Source organism: Anser anser (assembly GCF_964211835.1).
Source record: "Anser anser genome assembly, contig: HAP1_SCAFFOLD_662, whole genome shotgun sequence".
In the NCBI taxonomy this organism is placed as follows: domain Eukaryota; kingdom Metazoa; phylum Chordata; class Aves; order Anseriformes; family Anatidae; genus Anser; species Anser anser.
Window position 1 is genome coordinate 1 of NW_028153777.1, and position 20,159 is coordinate 20,159.

Consider the following 20,159-nt stretch of genomic DNA (forward strand, 5'->3'; position numbering starts at 1 on the left):
GGTGAGGGGGTCAAAATAAAGGGGTAGGGGGTCAAACTAAAGGGATGGGGGGGTTGAAATAAAGAATGGGGGGGTTGAAATAAAGGGATGGGGGGTAAAAATAAAGGGGGGGTAAAAAAAAAGGGATGGGGGTTAAAATAAAGGGATGGGGGGGTCAAAATAAAGGGATGGGGGGGTAAAAATAAAGGGGGGGTCAAAATAAAGGGATGGGGGGGTAAAAATAAAGGGGGGGGTCAAAATAAAGGGGGGGTCAAAATAAAGAGATGGGGGGAAATAAAAAGGGATGGGGGGTAAAAAAAAAAAAAAGGGGGATGGGGGGGTAAATAAAAAGGGTGGGGGGTTAAAAAAAAGGATGGGGGGTAAAAAAAAAAAAGGGGGGGGGGCCTCATAAATATCCCCCCCCCCAAAAAAAAAAACCACCCGAGCCCACCTTCAGCTGGAAGCCGGTGGCGTAGGAGCCCTTGGGGCAGAAGTCGTCCCCCCCCCAGTCCCCCCAGGGCCCCCCGTTGTCCACCGTCAGCTCGGCGGGGGGGGGGGGCGGGGGGGGGCCACGAGGCCGCCCCCCCCCGGGATAACGCCAGCAGCAGGAGCAGGGCCGGGAGCGCCATGGTCGTGTGGGTGTCGTGTCCCCCCCCCGGCAAACCCCCCCCCAAGGGTGACCCCGCGGGCTTTATAACCACGGGGATGGGGGGGGGGGGGGCAAAGACCCCGGGGACGGGCCCCCAGTGTTGTGTCCCCCCCCCAGGGTGTCCTTGACGCCTCCCCCCGTCCCGCGGCTCCCGTTGGCTCTTTGGTGTCCCCCCCCCCATGGATAAACCCCGGCGAGGAACTGGAACCAGTCCACGAGAGGAACTGGAACCAGTCCACGACGTGGGGGCGGTTTGGGTCAATGTGTCCCCCCCCGCCCCCCCCAGTGCCAGGCAGCCTCTGGGGACCGGGGGGGTTATAAGGGATAAACCACGGGGAGCCCCGGGGGTTACAAGCGATAAACTTTTAAAAGTTATTTTAATTAAAAATCTGTTTTTCTTTTTAAAATTTAAAACTTAAAAATTATTTGTAATTTTAAATCGGAATATTGTATTTTAAAGAACAAATTCATGTTTAATTTTAAATCTACATTTTTGCTGTTTGAAATTTAAGTCTCACTTTTAATTTAAAATCTATTTTAATTTAAAACCTAATTTTTTAAATTCAAAATTAATTTTTAAATTTAAAATCGAAATTTACTTATTTATTTATTTAACGGCCCCCGGTGAGCGCCCAGCGATGAGACCAGCTTCGAGCCGTGTCCCTTGGCGCCCGCTCGCCGGCGACGAGTAGACCCTGACCTAAGTATAAAGACATATAAAAGTGTATAAAAACATATAAAACATCATATAAACATATAAAAATAAATAAGCATATAAATATATATAAAAAAATAACATATAAACATAACAATAATGTAAATAAATAAATAAAATTAAATAAAGTAAATAAAATAAATAAATAGCATAACATAATAACATATAAACATAACAATAGATAACGTAAATAAATAAATAAAATAAAATAAAATAAATAAATAAATAAAATAAATAAATAGCATAACGTAATAACATATAAACATAACAATAAATAACGTAAATAAATAAATAAAATAAAATAAATAAAATAAATAAATAAAATAAATAAATAAAATAAATAAATAGCATAACGTAATAACATATAAACATAACAATAAATAACGTAAATAAATAAATAAAATAAAATAAATAAAATAAATAAATAAAATAAATAAATAAAATAAATAAATAAAATAAATAAATAGCATAACGTAATAACATAAACATAACAATAAATAACGTAAATAAATAAATAAAATAAAATAAATAAAATAAATAAATAAAATAAATAAATAAAATAAATAAATAAAATAAATAAATAGCATAACGTAATAACATATAAACATAACAATAAATAACGTAAATAAATAAATAAAATAAAATAAATAAAATAAATAAATAAAATAAAATAAATAAATAGCATAACATAATAACATATAAACATATAAAAATAAATAAACCCAACGCATATAAAAGTATATAAATCCAAAATCAGGTGGGATTTCGACTCGCTGCTTCGAAGTTTCCCGATACGCCCATGAATATTCATGAGCTCTCCCCGCTTCGTATTAAAATTAGCTCCCAGAGCTCGTTTCCATCACCTCCTCCCGGCTGCGCTCGCACAGTTTTGGGACAGGTTCCCCGTTTTGGGCCCCAAGGCTCCTCGTTTCGGTTAATTTTCGGTTAACGGAAGCGACGTTAAACGTTAAGACGTTAAAAAACGTCCGTTTTTAATGCAATTAAGCGCGCCCCCATTCTTCCATCCCCGGCTTCGCTGAGGGTTGACCAGCCAGGGACAACGCGCGGCGTCGGGGCCGCCCCAGGACCCCAAAACTCGCCGCCTGGAAAGTCACGGGCTTATCGAACCCGTTTGGGGCTGGGGATTAGGGGAGGACCGCACGTTGTGAGCAAAATCTCGATAATTTTCTTCGGGCAGGATCTTCTGGGAAGCTATTTTATTCGCGAGTGCAACGACAGGCATCCTGCCAATTAGGAGTGCGTTACAGTAAATATACCACAACCTTTTATTCCCTATTACCCGACACCTGATCACCTCCCCTGTTTCCTCGTTGGCTGAGCACTACAGGTTCACAAGCTACTCGACCCCCCTCTATACCACATACGTACATTTTTTTTATTAACCCTTTAATTTATTCTTTTTCCTTTTTTTTCCCGTCTTTCTTATGTTTTGAGAACTTGTGATATTTGTATTTTCACTGTTCCCACACTGCTCATCCTGTTTTTCTCAAGCTTCTACCGTATTTTGGAACAGCGAGGCCTTCTGCTGTCCACTTATCCACTCGGCATTTCTCCTCGTTGTGACTACACAATTATCTTTGAAGACTAAAAAAAAACTAGTTCTCTACTGCAAAAACCACAACTTAGTTTCTCACAACGCCTCCTGCGCGGCTCAAGTCCACTCTAGAGACTACCAGGAGTCTACCAGGTCTACCAGGTCTACCAGGAGCACTCTAGCTCCCCCTGAGAGCCTCCCAGCGACTCCCAGTTTCCTCCAGGATGCCCTAGGGGCCTCACAGGGCCCTGTAGGATGTCCTATGAGCCTCCTCTTGAACCCCAGAGGCAAAATAAGGACTTTTCCTGGAATCTAAAGGCCTCTGGAGGCCTCACAGTGCTCTCTAGTGCACTCTTGGGCGCACTGCAGGCCTCATGTAGTCTTCTCCTGCGCTCTAGATCCTCCACAGGTCTATCAGGGCCACCCGGTGTGCTCTAGCTCCCCCTGAAAGCCTCCCAGTGACCCCCAGTTTCCTCCAGGATGCCCTGGAGGCCTCCCAGTGCAGCCTTGAGGCCTCCCGTGGCCCTCCAGTGCTCTCTGGGACCTTCTGGAGGCCTCTCAGGGCCTTGGGGGTGTACTCTAGAACCCCCTGAAGGCCTCACTGGATTCTCCAGTGCTTTCTCCAGTCCCCTACAGCCATCCCAGTGTATTCTTCTGTTCCCTGGTGCCCCTGACAGTCCTCCAAACGCTCCCGGTTCACTCTAGCATCCACTAAAGGTCTCCCGGTGTGCCCTAGAAGCCTCCCAGGGAACTTCGGTGCACCCTAGGGTGCCCTAGAAGCCTCCTGCTGCACCCTAGAGACCTGTGTGGGTTCTGTGCGGGGTTGCGTAAAGGCTCCCCAAGGGACTTCAGGTGTACCCAAAGGCTTCCATTGGGAGGCCTAATTAGGGGCGTAATTAGGGTTACGTTTAGGGTTGTTTGGAAAGGGAGAAGGCGCGGAGTCCCGTTGTGTGTGGGGTTGCGTAAAGGCTCCCCAAGGGAGTTCAGGTCTCCCCTAACCCTACTTACGACCCTAAAAAACACGTACGGCACCACTTCCTCCTATCCAAAAGTGCTCCCAACGGGAGCCTTTGGGTACCCCTGAACTCCCCTGGGGAGACTTTACGCAACCCCACACGACAAGACTCCGCGCCTTCTCTCTCTCCAAACCCTAACCCTAATTAAGGACCCCCCCCCCATAGCCATTAAGACCCACCCAAGCCATTAAGTACCCTCCCCGGGACCCCCCCAAAGTCCCCCCGGGATATTAAGCCTAAACCCTAATTACGCCCCTAATTAAGCCTCCCAATGGAATCCTTTGGGTAGACCTGACCTCCCTTGGGGAGCCTTTACACAGCCCCACACGCAACGGGACTTAATGGCCCGGGAGGGGGCTTAATGGCCCGGGGGGGGGGGTCCTTAATATGCCCGGGGGGGCTTAAAATCCATGGGGGGGGCTTAAAGGCCCGGGGGGTCCTTAAAGGCCCGGGGGGGGGGGGGCTTAAAATCCGGGGGGGGGGGGCTTAAAATCCGGGGGGGGGTCCTTAATATCCCGGGGGGGGGGGAGGGGGGCTTAATGCCCGGGGGGGGGTCCTTAATATGCTTGGGGGGGTCTCAGGGAGGGTCCTTAATGGCTTGGGGGGGGGGGTCCTTAATATGCCCGGAGGGGGTCCTTAATTTCTTCGGGGGGGAGGGGAAGGTGTGGGGGGGGGTGTTGGGAGGGGTCCCGGGGAGGGTCCTTAATGGCTTGGGGGGGGGGGGTTCTTAATATGGCTGAGGGGGGCCTTAATGCCTGGGGCGGGGTCGTTAATATCCCTGGGGGGGGCTCTTAATGGCCGAGGGGGGGGTCATTAATGGCTGGGGGGTTCCTTAATATCCCCCGGGGGGGGGGGGTCCTTAATATCCCGGGGGGGTGTTGGCGGGGTCCTGGGGAGGGTCCTTAATGGCTTGGGGAGGGGGAGTCTTAGTAATCTGGGGGGGGGGGGGCCTTAACATCGCCAGATGGTCTCCGAGGAAGGTAACTCCTCTGGGGTCTCCTTAACCAGGGGCTGAGCTGCTGGGGGCACGGCTGGATTTGGGGTCCCACAGGTGTGACTGTCTGGGAGACCCTCAGCCTCATTCCCCCTCCCCATAACAACCCAGTGGTGAAATTGGGTGCTGGGGATTTTTCGTTATCTCACTTTGTTGAGGTCCTGCCTCGTGTCAACACACTGGTGGTGAGTGGAAACCCCTTGAGACCCAACCCCTTCCCGGCCCTCTCCTTCCCACACCTGCTCCTCCTATTTTGGGTGTGGGTCAATGGTATTTTTGTAGGGTTTGCAGCTGGGGGCAGGTAGGGAGGTGGAGACCAAACGTGTTTTCCCAGTGGCTGCTGTGGAGGAGCATCAGCGACGGGTTTTACCCTTCACCCTTAGCCTTTTCAACCCCCCTTCCCCATTTCCTATTTTCATAAATTACCAAGTTGCAGCAAAAAAAAATAAAATTGCTTGAAAGCACATTAAGGACATTTCTGCCGGCATGGCAAAGCTGCCCAGGGTGTGGAAAGGGTTTTTGCAGTCTCCTTTCTTTCATCACTTCCCGCAGCGGGACGCAACCTTGTGCTGAATCCCAAGGAGATAAAATGAGTCCTAGCCCAGAGACATTTCTGCTTTACGAGGTCCCCTCTGTGCTTTATTGTATTCCTTGAAATGAAAGCCAGTTTCTTTTCTTTGCGTGGAGTTAGTCCCTTCTGCCTCTGCTCCTTGCACCTCACCTCCGTCCCCCCTGCCTGTCTCCCTCTCTATCCCCCAGCCGCAGTCCCTGCCCCGACCCTCTGGGTGCTGCAGGGACAGAAGGAATATTTCTTTGGAGACGCTGTCACGCTGGTGTGCACCACTCCCCCCAGCATCACTGGGAAGCTGACGTACCAAATTTTTGGCGAGGCTGGCTGGGCAGTTTCAGGATTTAGCTCGACGAATAACTACACGTTTGAGTTCGTCCTCTCCCGAATGCAACACAGGGGGCCGCATTTCTGCAGCTATTCCCTCAAGCAAGGTCGGAAGCAGCTCATATCCCCAACCAGCGAAAAACTGGTGATCAAGATTGGAGGTGAGCTGTGTGATTTCTTTATCTTTCTCTCTGCTTTCTCCCTCCTCTCTGAGAACTATTCAGATGCCCAAACGTGGGTGTCAGCTATCGCCCCGCAATGTGACAACTCACCTGGAAATCAGGATTGGTGGGCTTTGTGGTTTAACCCAGCCCATCGCCAAAATCAGTAGGATTTCTGGGTGGAGGATTTATCTTTCTGGGACCAGCATGGTCTGGAAGGTGGCTGCCACTGGCGCTCTTCTCATGTCGTGGCAGGAAGCCTACAATCCCAAGCTTTGCTGCATGCAGTGGGAAGGCAAACAACTGGAGATCCGTTTGTGCTGTCCTTATTGCTACGTCTCCATTTATTCCTCCCCTTTTCTCAGACCACCTTCCCCAGCCCCTGCTGATGGTGGAGTCCCCGCTGGGAGAGGTGATGGCAGGAGATCTCCTGAGCATCATCTGTAAGGCCCCTGGAGACGCCACTGTACGGAGGTTTCACTTCTACAGGGATGGCCAAGAGGTCCTCCCTACGACAGAAGGCTCTGAGGACAATGCAGCAGATCACGGGGGCAATTTAAGGACTTCCATGGTCCTCCAGCTCCCACGTGCTGGTCCCCAACAGAGTGGAAACTTTACCTGCAAGTATGAGGAAAAAAAGCCTGAGAGGTGGATCCCGTCCTTCACAAGCCAAGCCGTGTCTATCAGTATAAATGCCCAAAAGAAAGGTGAGCTGGCCATCCATCCACCCACCTAACAATCTGTCAGTCCATCCACCACCAACCCATCCATCCATCCACCCATCCATCCATCCAGTAACCAGCCCATTAAACCATCCCTCTCTCCATCTGTCCATCCGTCTGTCCCTCCCTCTCTCCATTTTTTCCTGAAACGATTCCATTCCAGTCCCTGTACGTTCCTCTCCAAACTAGCTGATTTTTGCACCGGGCAGCTGCTCTATCTATCCGATCACCATCCTTCTGTCCATGACTCAGCCCACCCAGTCTTGCACCCACCTCTCCCTCCCTCTCAGCCCTTCCACCACCCCAACCACCCCAAACAAGTATCGAGCATCCCTCTGTCCACCTTTATGGCTCAGCAGCCTCTCCTTGGCCTCCCGAGCCATTGTTCCCAAATTTCTCAGTGCCTCCTGCAGAGCCAAGCAAGCGGGGAAAGTCTTTGGGTGTTCAGCACTCAGGACCTGAGCAGAATGCCTGGAGACGGAGGGGTGGGGAAAGGGAAAGAGAGATGGTGGCGGAACGATGCTCACAGCCTTCCCTCCGTCAGCACGCATGAACTGTGTCTACATCTCCTAACCTGTCCCACCCTCTTGCAGGGAAGAGCTGCTTCCTTCTTCTACGGCTCCTGGTTGTGGGCGGCTGCTTCCTCACCATCAACAGCCTCATCCTCCTCTTCTTCTGGGCCCGGGGGAGAACCAAAGGTACACCCTGAGCTGAGGGGGGAATCGCCCCACCTTTGGGCTCCCCACCACCCACCTCGCTCCTTCCCGCAGACGCCTCGTTCCTGTCTGGAGCCAGCCCTGCCGGGATCTCCCAGCTGCACGCCAGATCCCCACACACCCTTCAGGAGGAGAATAAGTATGAGGAACACTAATGAGAGGAAGATGCTGTGGGCGATTCCACCCCCTAAAGACCGCTCCCTGCTGAAGACGCATCCCAAAAGACTGGTGTGCAGCCAAACAGGTGCTCACCTGTGGGAAAACAAAGCAAGAAACGGTTCCTGGGAGGATGAAAGAAGTAGAAAGGGGTCGTTTCACGTGGTAGAGGGGAGGGAGGAGACATGGACGTTGTCGGGAAGGGTGATTGTGAAAGAGAAAATGAAGAAAGACCAGAAATAAAAATGGAAATTGTGAGGAAAAAGAAAGGAGTGAGAAAGGGTGAGAAATGAAATGGAGAGACAAACAGTGTGAGTGAAAAATGAAAGCATGGACAGAGGCTGAGACAGAGTGAGAGAGGGATGGGGAAGAAAAGGGATGCCAGGAGCATCGAGGAGGGCACGACGGTGGGAAGAGCAGGTTGGAGAGGTGAAGGAGAAGAAAAAAGGTGGAAGGAGAGCCCCCAAATCAGAACAAGCCCTTGTGCGGGTCATTAACTGGATGGCCACCGCTGTCACCTCGCCTGGTTGTCCCGGTGTGTTAGGGATGTTAGGGCATCCAGGGAGGGGTGGGAGAGCCGCTGCAGGTGGGGTGGGTGGCTGGGGGCTCTGGTGTTTGGGCTTTTGGAGGGGAATGTCCCATAGCCCATATACGTGGGAGCTGTGGGGCTGCAACAGGAGGATGCTGGAAATGCAGAGACTGGGAACGTGTGAAAATGTGGAGGTGGCATTTGAGCCCCTGGGGGTGGCGTACAGGGAACTGGGGGGATATTGGGGTGGGACGTTAAGGAGTGAGTGGTGGATATTTGGGGCATGTGCGGGGCTATGGGATATGGCATGCCACCAGCACTGGATATGAGGGGAATGCAGGGATGTGGGGAAGCTGCGTGATCAATACGGGAACCTGAGCTGATGGGGGCGCGCTGGGAAATCTGGCTATGGATGGCACTAAGGACAGGGGGCTTTGGGGATACGGCAGGCTGCTGGGGAGGGATATGGGGGCAGGAAGGAGATGGCGACCCTGCCGATGGGATACAGAGCGACTTTGGGGCAGTATGAGGCTGTGAGATATGAGGATAGCGGAACCGCTCTCTCCTGTCCTCCGCGGCCTTATCTCCACCTCGCAGCCTTCCTTCCCCTCCAGCCTCTTTCTGCCATGCCCTCAGCCCCCGGCAGCCAGCAGTGGATGAGAAAGAATCGATAGAGGGGAGGGAGCGTGCTGCCGGGCCATGAGGTCCCAACGCTGCTCCGTGACACCGGGAGGGCTGCGAGGTCACAATACCTCTCGGTGATGCAGTGCTGGGCCGTGACATCCCGACACCCCATTGTGACGCTGGGCCAGCCCACAGGCACTGCTCCGCACCGGTCCTGACAGCAGCAGTAGCTGCAGCTGCAGCGGCGGTGGTGGAAGCATGGTGCGAGTGTGGGGAGCCACGGCCCCTGCCTGCGTCCTCTTCCTCCTGCTGGTGGCCCTGTGTGCCCGGGGTGCCCAGGCTGCGCCATGGCGACCACCGGGAGCAGGTGGGTGGGCAGGGCCGGGGCCAACACCAAACCCTGGGCGGCATGGTGCTGCGCGGCACGCGTATGGATGGAGGGGACGGGGACGGGATGGCAGCAGGGCCGGGCGGGCACCGCGGGCAGGGGGCAGGCAGGAGGCAGAAGCCCCGCAGGGTGGCACGGTGGGGCCGTGGCTGCTGCGGGGTTGTTTCCTGCCGGGGGGGCCGGGAGCGGCGCTGGGGCCGAGAAGCCCGGGTCTGAGCCCCTGTGGGGCTGAGGCCGCTGGCCCCTCTTGGGAAATTTCCACCTGCATCTTTGTCCCGTGACATTGCCTCAGCCCCCTCAGTCACTGCAGGGTGCTGGGGAAGAGGGAGAGCACAGCATGCCATGGCAACGTCTCTCATCTCTGCTTGATTTTAGATGATGACGGTGTTGCTTCTCCATATCCAGCTTCTCAGCTGGATCATGGTTTGGAGCCTCAGGAGGATCCCCGAGGTACGTTGCGAGTGTGCTTCCTTGAAGGAAGATGGCTAATGGGCTGTAATAGTTTATTCGGGGTCTTCCAAGCGCGTTTGTGCCGTGAGGGGGCTTGCACAAATGAGCCCTGAATATTTCTTCACTTGGAGAGATGCCACCCCTGCCCCTCTCCACAGAGAGGGAAGAACCCAGGCTTTTCTTCCTGTTTGGGCCATGTCATTACCTGAGCCCCAGCCAGTGCCTCCCGGTCACTGAGGAAGAGGCAGGCCCCAAGAGGCAATGGAAGCTCCCCTTACCTGTGTCTGATCCCACTTGTGCCCACAGGCAGTACTGGTCAAGTGCCTCCATGGAATCCTGCTCCTGAGCCTGCCAGTATGGGTCCCACAGGTGGTAAGTTGTCCGTGTTCATTTCCTTGCTGTTTGTTAAGGGTTTGTTGAGCTAGCTCAGCAAGGGTTCAGCTGCTCACTGGCCAGGGGGCTTCTCCATGACAAACATGGATGATCATTTTTCCCGGGGTCTGCACGCTCCCCCTGCAGTGGGGTCTTCCTTTGTGTCCAGCAGAGATCTTCCCGTAAGAAACACCTGAGGGGCCACATCTTTGGCGGCGTGGTCCCTGCGGGGTGTTGCGCACAGCCTGGAGAGAGGATTTGGGAAGAGGCCAAGAGGGAGCCTCCAGCTCAGCAGGCCCCTTTGCGGCTTTGGAAATCCTGGCTCGTGTCTGGGTCCCACATCCTTGCCTGAGCCCCCTCCAGTCGCTGCAGGTCACTAAGGAAGAGGTAGATCACACCATGCACGGGGAATGTTTCTCTTCTGTGCTTGATTGCAGCAGTTCTCGTAGGCTCTGGCTACTCGACACCTCAGCCTGATGTGGACCACGAGCCTCAGGTTAATCTGCCAGGTAAGTCAGCGGAAGGCAGGAGCATCTAGGTGCTGCAGAGCCAGCAGGCACCTTGCGCTTGAGTTGAGACCTGGGGTGGGCACGGGGAGGGCCCTTCTCCGGGCAGCTCCACGCACGCTTAGTTTGTACCAGCACGGTGCCACTGCAGGCACCCAGCAACTGTTTGCAAGATGCTCTGGAGTGGCAGGGAGAGACGAGTGCCGTGGAGCAGTCCCCTCTTTGAACCGCATTCTCTGTCACTCTGGTCAGAAGGAGTATGTTGGCGTAGTTCACAGGAGGGACTCCACTTGTGTTTACAGATGGGACCGAAGGCGAAGGTGATCCAGGCTCCCAGATGGGTTCCAGGACTGAAGCTCTGGGAGATGGCCTGGGTAAGTTGTGGCTTTTGACTTCCTTTGAGAGCTGCCAGCTCAAAGCCCAAACGTCAGCCAGGCATCTCTGCAGGTGGGAGGGTATAGACCGGCACGTGTGTGTGCCCTGTCAAGGCACGAGCCCTGGTATGCTCTCCTACTGAGCTATTGATGTAGATGGCGCTGGGACAGAAACTTCTCACGGGGCTTTGGTTGCAGAAGTGTCCCCAGGGAGGGCTTTGCCAGACCCTCGGCTGCTTCCTGCGCTGGAGCCCAGCTGGTATCCCAGGGGTGGGAAGTCATTTCACTGACTTCACAAACGAAGCCCTGGTCCTCCAAATTGCACTGGTGCCAAAGTTAACTTCCTACTTTCTGTTCAGGTCCTCTAACAGCGAAGGACAATGCTGAAATAAGAAAATCTTCCCCAACATCCCCTGACATCGTAGAGGATCTCGTAAAGGAGTTAGAGGAGGCAGCACCTGGTGGGTATATTTCACTCTGTCCGCCATAAGACTTGGGAAGCTGAGGTTCTAAATCCATGTGTGGACACACCGTAACCTGCACAGCAGGAAGGGATGGATCAGAGCGGAGACACTCAATTTCACACCTGGCAGGCACTGGTGAGCGCCAGAGAAGGCCGAGAGCCTCTGCTGCCGCTTGTGGGTCACGCCGTGTCCCAGGGGCAGCTGCTAGCCCAGCACTACCATAAGTGGTCCGAGCTGTTCCGTGCAAACATTGGTATCCAGCCAGCAGCAAAGGGCTTCTGCTGAACTTGTGTTCAGCTCCCGCACAGCGCTGCTTGCAGCTGGGCGAGTTCAAGGCAGGAGGCACAGCCCAAGCAGTCCTTGCTGTCTCATTTGCCGGGAGACACATGTCACTGCAGGGGAAAAGCACCCTTGGCGCTTACCTCAGTTTCAGCTGATTTAGCTGTCCAATTCTAGTTGGGTTTCAAATGACTTGGCTGTGCTTCTCCTCTTGTTTGGGGACTGTGGGCTCTTCCCTGATGCCCACGACTGTGCCCACAACATGGTTCAAGAGCTTGCGGCTCAGCCTGATGTGTGTGACTCTTGCCCTTCCCATGGGATGGAGTCAGCATGATGGGATGGACATGCTTCTCAGAAGGGCTGTTCCTGCCTCTGAACTGGATGCAGCTTTTTTCTGTCCTCTTTGAAGGCACGAATTGAGCAACATCTTGCAGTGTGCCAAAAATGCACTATGTGCGATGTGAACAAGAAGATCTCCTGCAATCTCCTGGTCTCGCAGCAGGCCAGATTTTGCTGTCTGTGCTGGTAGACTGCCAGGAGTCGAACACTTAGATTTTTCTTTGTGAATGACATGTTGTTTGGAGTAGTGAGTACCTCCCCCAGAAGCCCAGGCCGTAGCTTCTAAACTTTAGGGATGTCTTTTGAGAAGCACTACCTTTCAAAGATACCGTCCTCGAAAGGAGGAGCGGTTCCTTAGGGTCACACTGTCCTGCTTTCTTTCTAAAGGGCTGGTTAGAGAGACTGTGCCGAAGAAGGTGCTTTGGCGAGGAAGCGGTCGCACGCTGCCGCTCCCTGGCAAAAGAACAGAGCCAGTGAAGTCAACTGCCCCACCAGGTAAAGGCTGTTTCTTGGTCATCCGCTGTCACCAACCAGAACCAGCATGCGTGTGCAGGTTCTTGCCCTGGTACCCGCTCTTGCAGCTCATGTCAGCAGCCAAACCCAAGAGTGTCAGTAGGCAGCAAGTGTTGCAGAGGAAGGCAGGAGTGGCTCCCTGAGGATGGCTGTCTTCCCCGGGCTGTGACAGCATGTGAGAGCAGTGCAGCGGAGAGACGCTCACAAAGCTCTGTGGCTGTGGTTAGAGAGGGGTCACCTCCCAGCGCACCCAGTTCCCAGGGATTTTGGAACCTTGCTCTTGGGGGAACGAGGCCATGAGAAGCCCATTGAGCAGACGATGGGAAACGGGACCCCTCCTGTGAGCTGAGGCCCAGAGTGATGCCCTGACCCAGTGCAAACAGGGCACTGCCATAGAGCTACTGATGTAGGTGTCGATGTGACAGAAACTTCTCACGGGGCTTTGGTTGCAGAAGTGTCCCCAGGGAGGGCTTTGCCAGACCCTCGGCTGCTTCCTGCGCTGGAGCCCAGCTGGTATCCCAGGGGTGGGAAGTCATTTCACTGACTTCACAAACTAAGCCCTGCTTCTCCAAATTGCACTGGTGCCAAAGTTAACTTCCTACTTTCTGTTCAGGTCCTCTAAGAGCAAAGGACAATGCTGAAATAAGAAAATCTTCCCCAACATCCCCTGACATCATAGAGGATCTCATAAAGGAGTTAGACGAGGCAGCACCTGGTGGGTATATTTCACTCTGTCCGCCATAAGACTTGGGAAGCTGAGGTTCTAAATCCATGTGTGGACACACCGTAACCTGCACAGCAGGAAGGGATGGATCAGAGCGGAGACACTCAATTTCACACCTGGCAGGCACTGGTGAGCGCCAGAGAAGGCCGAGAGCCTCTGCTGCCGCTTGTGGGTCACGCCGTGTCCCAGGGGCAGCTGCTAGCCCAGCACTACCATAAGTGGTCCGAGCTGTTCCGTGCAAACATTGGTATCCAGCCAGCAGCAACTGGTGTGTGCTTGCAGCTGTGCCCAGAATATGGTTCAAGGAGGAGCAGTTCCTTGTAGTCACACTGTCCTGCTTTCTTTCTAAAGGGCTGCTTAGAGAGACTGTGCTGAAGGAGGTGCTTTGGCGAGGAAGCGGTCGCACGCTGCCACTCTCTGACAAACGAACAGGGGCAACACAGGCAACTGCCCCACCAGGTAAAGGCTGTTTCTTGGTCATCCGCTGTCACCAACCAGAACCAGCATGCGTGTGCAGGTTCTTGCCCTGGTACCCGCTCTTGCAGCTCATGTCAGCAGCCAAACCCAAGAGTGTCAGTAGGCAGCAAGTGTTGCAGAGGAAGGCAGGAGTGGCTCCCTGAGGATGGCTGTCTTCCCCGGGCTGTGACAGCATGTGAGAGCAGTGCAGCGGAGAGACGCTCACAAAGCTCTGTGGCTGTGGCTAGAGAGGGGTCACCTCCCAGCGCACCCAGTTCCCAGGGATTTTGGAACCTTGCTCTTGGTGGAACGAGGCCGTCAGAAGCCCATTGAGCAGACGATGGGAAACGGGACCCCTCCTGTGAGCTGAGGCCCAGAGTGATGCCCTGACCCAGTGCAAACAGGGCACTGCCATAGAGCTACTGATGTAGGTGTCGATGTGACAGAAACTTCTCACGGGTCTTTGGTTGCAGAAGTGTCCCCAGGGAGGGCTTTGCCAGACCCTCGGCTGCTTCCTGCGCTGGAGCCCAGCTGGTATCCCAGGGGTGGGAAGTCATTTCACTGACTTCACAAACGAAGCCCTGCTTCTCCAAATTGCACTGGTGCCAAAGTTAACTTCCTACTTTCTGTTCAGGTCCTCTAAGAGCAAAGGACAATGCTGAAATAAGAAAATCTTCCCCAACATCCCCTGACATCGTAGAGGATCTCATAAAGGAGTTAGACGAGGCAGCACATGGTGGGTATATTTCACTCTGTCCGCCATAAGACTTGGGAAGCTGAGGTTCTAAATCCATGTGTGGACACACCGTAACCTGCACAGCAGGAAGGGATGGATCAGAGCGGAGACACTCAATTTCACACCTGGCAGGCACTGGTGAGCGCCAGAGAAGGCCGAGAGCCTCTGCTGCCGCTTGTGGGTCACGCCGTGTCCCAGGGGCAGCTGCTAGCCCAGCACTACCATAAGTGGTCCGAGCTGTTCCGTGCAAACATTGGTATCCAGCCAGCAGCAAAGGGCTTCTGCTGAACTTGTGTTCAGCTCCCGCACAGCGCTGCTTGCAGCTGGGCGAGTTCAAGGCAGGAGGCACAGCCCAAGCAGTCCTTGCTGTCTCATTTGCCGGGAGACACATGTCACTGCAGGGGAAAAGCACCCTTGGCGCTTACCTCAGTTTCAGCTGATTTAGCTGTCCAATTCTAGTTGGGTTTCAAATGACTTGGCTGTGCTTCTCCTCTTGTTTGGGGACTGTGGGCTCTTCCCTGATGCCCACGACTGTGCCCACAACATGGTTCAAGAGCTTGCGGCTCAGCCTGATGTGTGTGACTCTTGCCCTTCCCATGGGATGGAGTCAGCATGATGGGATGGACATGCTTCTCAGAAGGGCTGTTCCTGCCTCTGAACTGGATGCAGCTTTTTTCTGTCCTCTTTGAAGGCACGAATTGAGCAACATCTTGCAGTGTGCCAAAAATGCACTATGTGCGATGTGAACAAGAAGATCTCCTGCAATCTCCTGGTCTCGCAGCAGGCCAGATTTTGCTGTCTGTGCTGGTAGACTGCCAGGGGTCGAACACTTAGATTTTTCTTTGTGAATGACATGTTGTTTGGAGTAGTGAGTACCTCCCCCAGAAGCCCAGGCCGTAGCTTCTAAACTTTAGGGATGTCTTTTGAGAAGCACTACCTTTCAAAGATACCGTCCTCGAAAGGAGGAGCGGTTCCTTAGGGTCACACTGTCCTGCTTTCTTTCTAAAGGGCTGGTTAGAGAGACTGTGCCGAAGAAGGTGCTTTGGCGAGGAAGCGGTCGCACGCTGCCGCTCCCTGGCAAAAGAACAGAGCCAGTGAAGTCAACTGCCCCACCAGGTAAAGGCTGTTTCTTGGTCATCCGCTGTCACCAACCAGAACCAGCATGCGTGTGCAGGTTCTTGCCCTGGTACCCGCTCTTGCAGCTCATGTCAGCAGCCAAACCCAAGAGTGTCAGTAGGCAGCAAGTGTTGCAGAGGAAGGCAGGAGTGGCTCCCTGAGGATGGCTGTCTTCCCCGGGCTGTGACAGCATGTGAGAGCAGTGCAGCGGAGAGACGCTCACAAAGCTCTGTGGCTGTGGCTAGAGAGGGGTCACCTCCCAGGGCACCCAGTTCCCAGGGATTTTGGAACCTTGCTCTTGGTGGAACGAGGCCGTCAGAAGCCCATTGAGCAGACGATGGGAAACGGGACCCCTCCTGTGAGCTGAGGCCCAGAGTGATGCCCTGACCCAGTGCAAACAGGGCACTGCCATAGAGCTACTGATGTAGGTGTCGATGTGACAGAAACTTCTCACGGGGCTTTGGTTGCAGAAGTGTCCCCAGGGAGGGCTTTGCCAGACCCTCGGCTGCTTCCTGCGCTGGAGCCCAGCTGGTATCCCAGGGGTGGGAAGTCATTTCACTGACTTCACAAACTAAGCCCTGCTTCTCCAAATTGCACTGGTGCCAAAGTTAACTTCCTACTTTCTGTTCAGGTCCTCTAAGAGCAAAGGACAATGCTGAAATAAGAAAATCTTCCCCAACATCCCCTGACATCGTAGAGGATCTCATAAAGGAGTTAGACGAGGCAGCACATGGTGGGTATATTTCACTCTGTCCGCCATAAGACTTGGGAAGCTGAGGTTCTAAATCCATGTGTGGACACACCGTAACCTGCACAGCAGGAAGGGATGGATCAGAGCGGAGACACTCAATTTCACACCTGGCAGGCACTGGTGAGCGCCAGAGAAGGCCGAGAGCCTCTGCTGCCGCTTGTGGGTCACGCCGTGTCCCAGGGGCAGCTGCTAGCCCAGCACTACCATAAGTGGTCCGAGCTGTTCCGTGCAAACATTGGTATCCAGCCAGCAGCAAAGGGCTTCTGCTGAACTTGTGTTCAGCTCCCGCACAGCGCTGCTTGCAGCTGGGCGAGTTCAAGGCAGGAGGCACAGCCCAAGCAGTCCTTGCTGTCTCATTTGCCGGGAGACACATGTCACTGCAGGGGAAAAGCACCCTTGGCGCTTACCTCAGTTTCAGCTGATTTAGCTGTCCAATTCTAGTTGGGTTTCAAATGACTTGGCTGTGCTTCTCCTCTTGTTTGGGGACTGTGGGCTCTTCCCTGATGCCCACAACTGTGCCCACAACATGGTTCAAGAGCTTGCGGCTCAGCCTGATGTGTGTGACTCTTGCCCTTCCCATGGGATGGAGTCAGCATGATGGGATGGACATGCTTCTCAGAAGGGCTGTTCCTGCCTCTGAACTGGATGCAGCTTTTTTCTGTCCTCTTTGAAGGCACGAATTGAGCAACATCTTGCAGTGTGCCAAAAATGCACTATGTGCGATGTGAACAAGAAGATCTCCTGCAATCTCCTGGTCTCGCAGCAGGCCAGATTTTGCTGTCTGTGCTGGTAGACTGCCAGGAGTCGAACACTTAGATTTTTCTTTGTGAATGACATGTTGTTTGGAGTAGTGAGTACCTCCCCCAGAAGCCCAGGCCGTAGCTTCTAAACTTTAGGGATGTCTTTTGAGAAGCACTACCTTTCAAAGATACCGTCCTCGAAAGGAGGAGCGGTTCCTTAGGGTCACACTGTCCTGCTTTCTTTCTAAAGGGCTGGTTAGAGAGACTGTGCCGAAGAAGGTGCTTTGGCGAGGAAGCGGTCGCACGCTGCCACTCCCTGGCAAAAGAACAGAGCCAGTGAAGTCAACTGCCCCACCAGGTAAAGGCTGTTTCTTGGTCATCCGCTGTCACCAACCAGAACCAGCATGCGTGTGCAGGTTCTTGCCCTGGTACCCGCTCTTGCAGCTCATGTCAGCAGCCAAACCCAAGAGTGTCAGTAGGCAGCAAGTGTTGCAGAGGAAGGCAGGAGTGGCTCCCTGAGGATGGCTGTCTTCCCCGGGCTGTGACAGCATGTGAGAGCAGTGCAGCGGAGAGACGCTCACAAAGCTCTGTGGCTGTGGCTAGAGAGGGGTCACCTCCCAGCGCACCCAGTTCCCAGGGATTTTGGAACCTTGCTCTTGGGGGAACGAAGCCATGAGAAGCCCACTGAGCAGACGATGGGAAACGGGACCCCTCCTGTGAGCTGAGGCCCAGAGTGATGCCCTGACCCAGTGCAAACAGGGCACTGCCTCACTGGCACTCCTGGGCTCCCGAATTTTGTTCAGTTTTGTCCCTAAGGCTCCGAGTGTGCCTCGAGCAGCGAAGGTGGGCAAGCGCCTAAGAACTTTTAGAACTCCAAAGAGCTGGGGAAGCAAACCTGAGACACTGGGCCCTCAGCATTATGGCAGGGGAAACAAAGGATGGAGGGAAAACAAAGCTGAGAGGCAAAAGGGAGGCTCCAGAGTGCCTTGAGTTGCAGTGCCTTTGGCAGATTCCCCAGCTTCTGCTGAACCTCAGGAAGCATTGCGGCCTGAGGATTTTCACTTGCTCAAAGATGCTAACCAAATGAAACAGAACACTTCCTGGCAATGTCAGACCTCCGGTGAGATTACCAGTAGTGCGCAGGACACAGCAATGTCCACAATTGTTCTTGCAGGCGTGGATGGGGAGAACAATGCAAACACTGCGAAGCGCCAATATTTCCTAAGTTCCTGGATAGCAGGCACTGTGGCATTCTCGGCTCCCCTCCTGTTTTTGATAGTTGTGTGCTGCGTGCGTGCTTATCCGGCGTTGGAGGCATAAAAATCAGTGAGTTGTTGTTCCCCCGCTCCCTCTCCTCCTCTCCCCCTCCCAAATTCTTTACCGTATCTTTGTTAACGTTATTATGTGGCTGCTGCCAGCCAGGAAGCAGTTGTCGTTAGCGTATTGTGAAGTGAGCAGTTAGTTTTTGACCAGACTCTTCTGAAATTTCTGCTGTCCAGTGCTTTAGGTGGCCTCTAATTCCTGGGCATTCTGTTCTGGAGCCCATTTTTCTGTTGCTGGTCTTAGCGAAGCTTGGCCCTTCCGCAGCAAGAGCAGAGCCAGGGACAGCCGTAGGCAAAGCGAGGTCAGGAAGAGAAATGCAGGAGCTGAGAGAGGGTGCCATCAGAGAGAGAAGCGCAGCAGTGCCAGTTCCCCCCCAGCACAAGGCACCCTGTTCTGGGATGCCCTGAATTGCAGGTGTCCGCCTCAGCCAAGGTGTGCCAGCTACTGGGAGCATGGGGATGAGCCCTGCCAGCTGCGGGCATTGCCTTGGAGAGGGGCAGTCGGTGTGTCACAGCCGCACCTGAGCGCTGCCAGCGTGCGTGTCCTCAGCACACACAGAGCTTGTGTGTTTAATTACACATCCCAAAGAGCGGATGGGCAGCACCTCCCCGAACAGGGAGCCGAGGCCGTCACCTTGTTGGGCCAGGGCCAGGGCCGGGCAGGGAGCTGAGTACTGGTCCTTGCAAGGCGCTCTGAAAAAGGGCAGCCGGTGGCTGTTGGGACCCGGTCGTGCTGAGCCCGGCTGTGGACCCCTGTCTCTGCGGGGGCCAGGTCTTCTTGCTGGGACAGCACGTGCAGAGCAGGCAGGTCAGGATGGCTGGCGAGGCGCTGGGGAGGAGACAAGCTGGGGCAGGATGTGGAGGGGAGCAGAGTCCCAGCCGAGGGCACAGGGCACCCTGTTTTCTGCACAGAGCACTGTGTGCCCACAGCTCACGCACAGCCGGGTGCCTGCACCCTGCTGCCTCGCACCCGCCTGGCACCGCAGCCGCAGCACGGCCTCAGCAAGTTCCTGTCTCCGCAGGCGCCTCGCCGCAGCCCAGGCAGCCCAGACTGACACCCGCAGCCGCTCCGTGAGCCCGTACAGGCGGCCTGACCACCGTGGTACGCCTGAGAGCCAGGCCCGACGCCAGCAGCCACCATCAGTGCCTGGAAGAGCGGCCCGCCTGCCACCATCCCAGCCTCCACGGCCCCCAAGCCCGGCAGCGGATCAGTGGAAGGTGCACGACCGGCCCAGTACCCACCAGTCCTCGTGGGCACAGACGCCGCCCCCACGGCCCCCCCCAACCTCCTCCAAGGGCTGGGGCAGGCCCCCCCGGGGTGCAGCCTTGGCCACACTTTCAATAAACATTGAATAATACAGCACAGCAGTCCGGGTCTTATGTACAGCAACAGCCAGGAACCCACAGCAGGACTTTGTGACTGATCGACAAGTAAGCCTGAGGGTCCTCGGTGCTGGGGGTCAGCCAGACTGTGCCCACCATGCAGGGAACGCAGGGGAAGGGAGCTGGGGAGCAGCACAGCAGGAGCAGACAGAAGGGCTGTGAGCGCGGCAGCGACCCTGCACAGCGCTCACCCGAGAACCCCCTGCTCAAACTGGCAGTGCCGCAGCCACACACAAGCGCGGGCCCTTCCTGATCCTGGGCCGAGGCCAGGCTCCCCACAGCCAGCCCTCCTCAGGTCCTGACCCTGCACGGATGGCCGATTTTGGCCAGGGCGCCCCATGCCAACGCTCCCACGGCTCAGCTCTCCTCAAGGGGTACAAGAGAAAAATCCCAGCTCATTGCCCAAGTCTCCCTTGTGCTGGGCCCCACAGCTGGATGCTCTGCTCTGGGGAGGGGGGTTTCACGAGGGCACAGCACACGGGGAGAACGGCTTTTCACTGGTGACGATAGCAAGATTGAGTGGCTGAGCAATTAC

At 54.3% G+C, this 20,159-nt stretch overlaps 2 protein-coding genes across 2 annotated transcripts; both read left to right on the forward strand.

Moving 5' to 3' along the window:
• Positions 1–4,903: 4,903 nt before the first annotated feature.
• Positions 4,904–7,827, forward strand: LOC310891487 (uncharacterized protein). The gene is made up of 5 exons (XM_083853761.1): positions 4,904–5,093; positions 5,668–5,964; positions 6,330–6,671; positions 7,280–7,384; positions 7,457–7,827. Exons 2-5 carry the CDS (start codon positions 5,865–5,867, stop codon positions 7,555–7,557), a joined length of 648 nt encoding a protein of 215 aa, XP_083709887.1. The 5' UTR covers positions 4,904–5,093; positions 5,668–5,864; the 3' UTR covers positions 7,558–7,827.
• A 1,293-nt stretch (positions 7,828–9,120) lies between these two features.
• Positions 9,121–19,601, forward strand: LOC310891488 (uncharacterized protein; the record flags this gene model as incomplete). Its single annotated transcript, XM_083853762.1, has 15 exons — positions 9,121–9,139; positions 9,475–9,549; positions 9,856–9,921; positions 10,359–10,430; positions 10,730–10,801; positions 11,173–11,262; positions 12,271–12,299; positions 13,501–13,579; positions 14,050–14,121; positions 14,211–14,312; positions 15,321–15,428; positions 16,060–16,161; positions 17,170–17,277; positions 18,094–18,245; positions 19,264–19,601. The coding sequence occupies 14 exons, from the start codon at positions 9,121–9,123 to the stop codon at positions 18,237–18,239; spliced, it is 1,140 nt and encodes a 379-aa protein (XP_083709888.1). The 3' UTR covers positions 18,240–18,245; positions 19,264–19,601.
• Between the last annotated feature and the right edge of the window lie 558 nt (positions 19,602–20,159).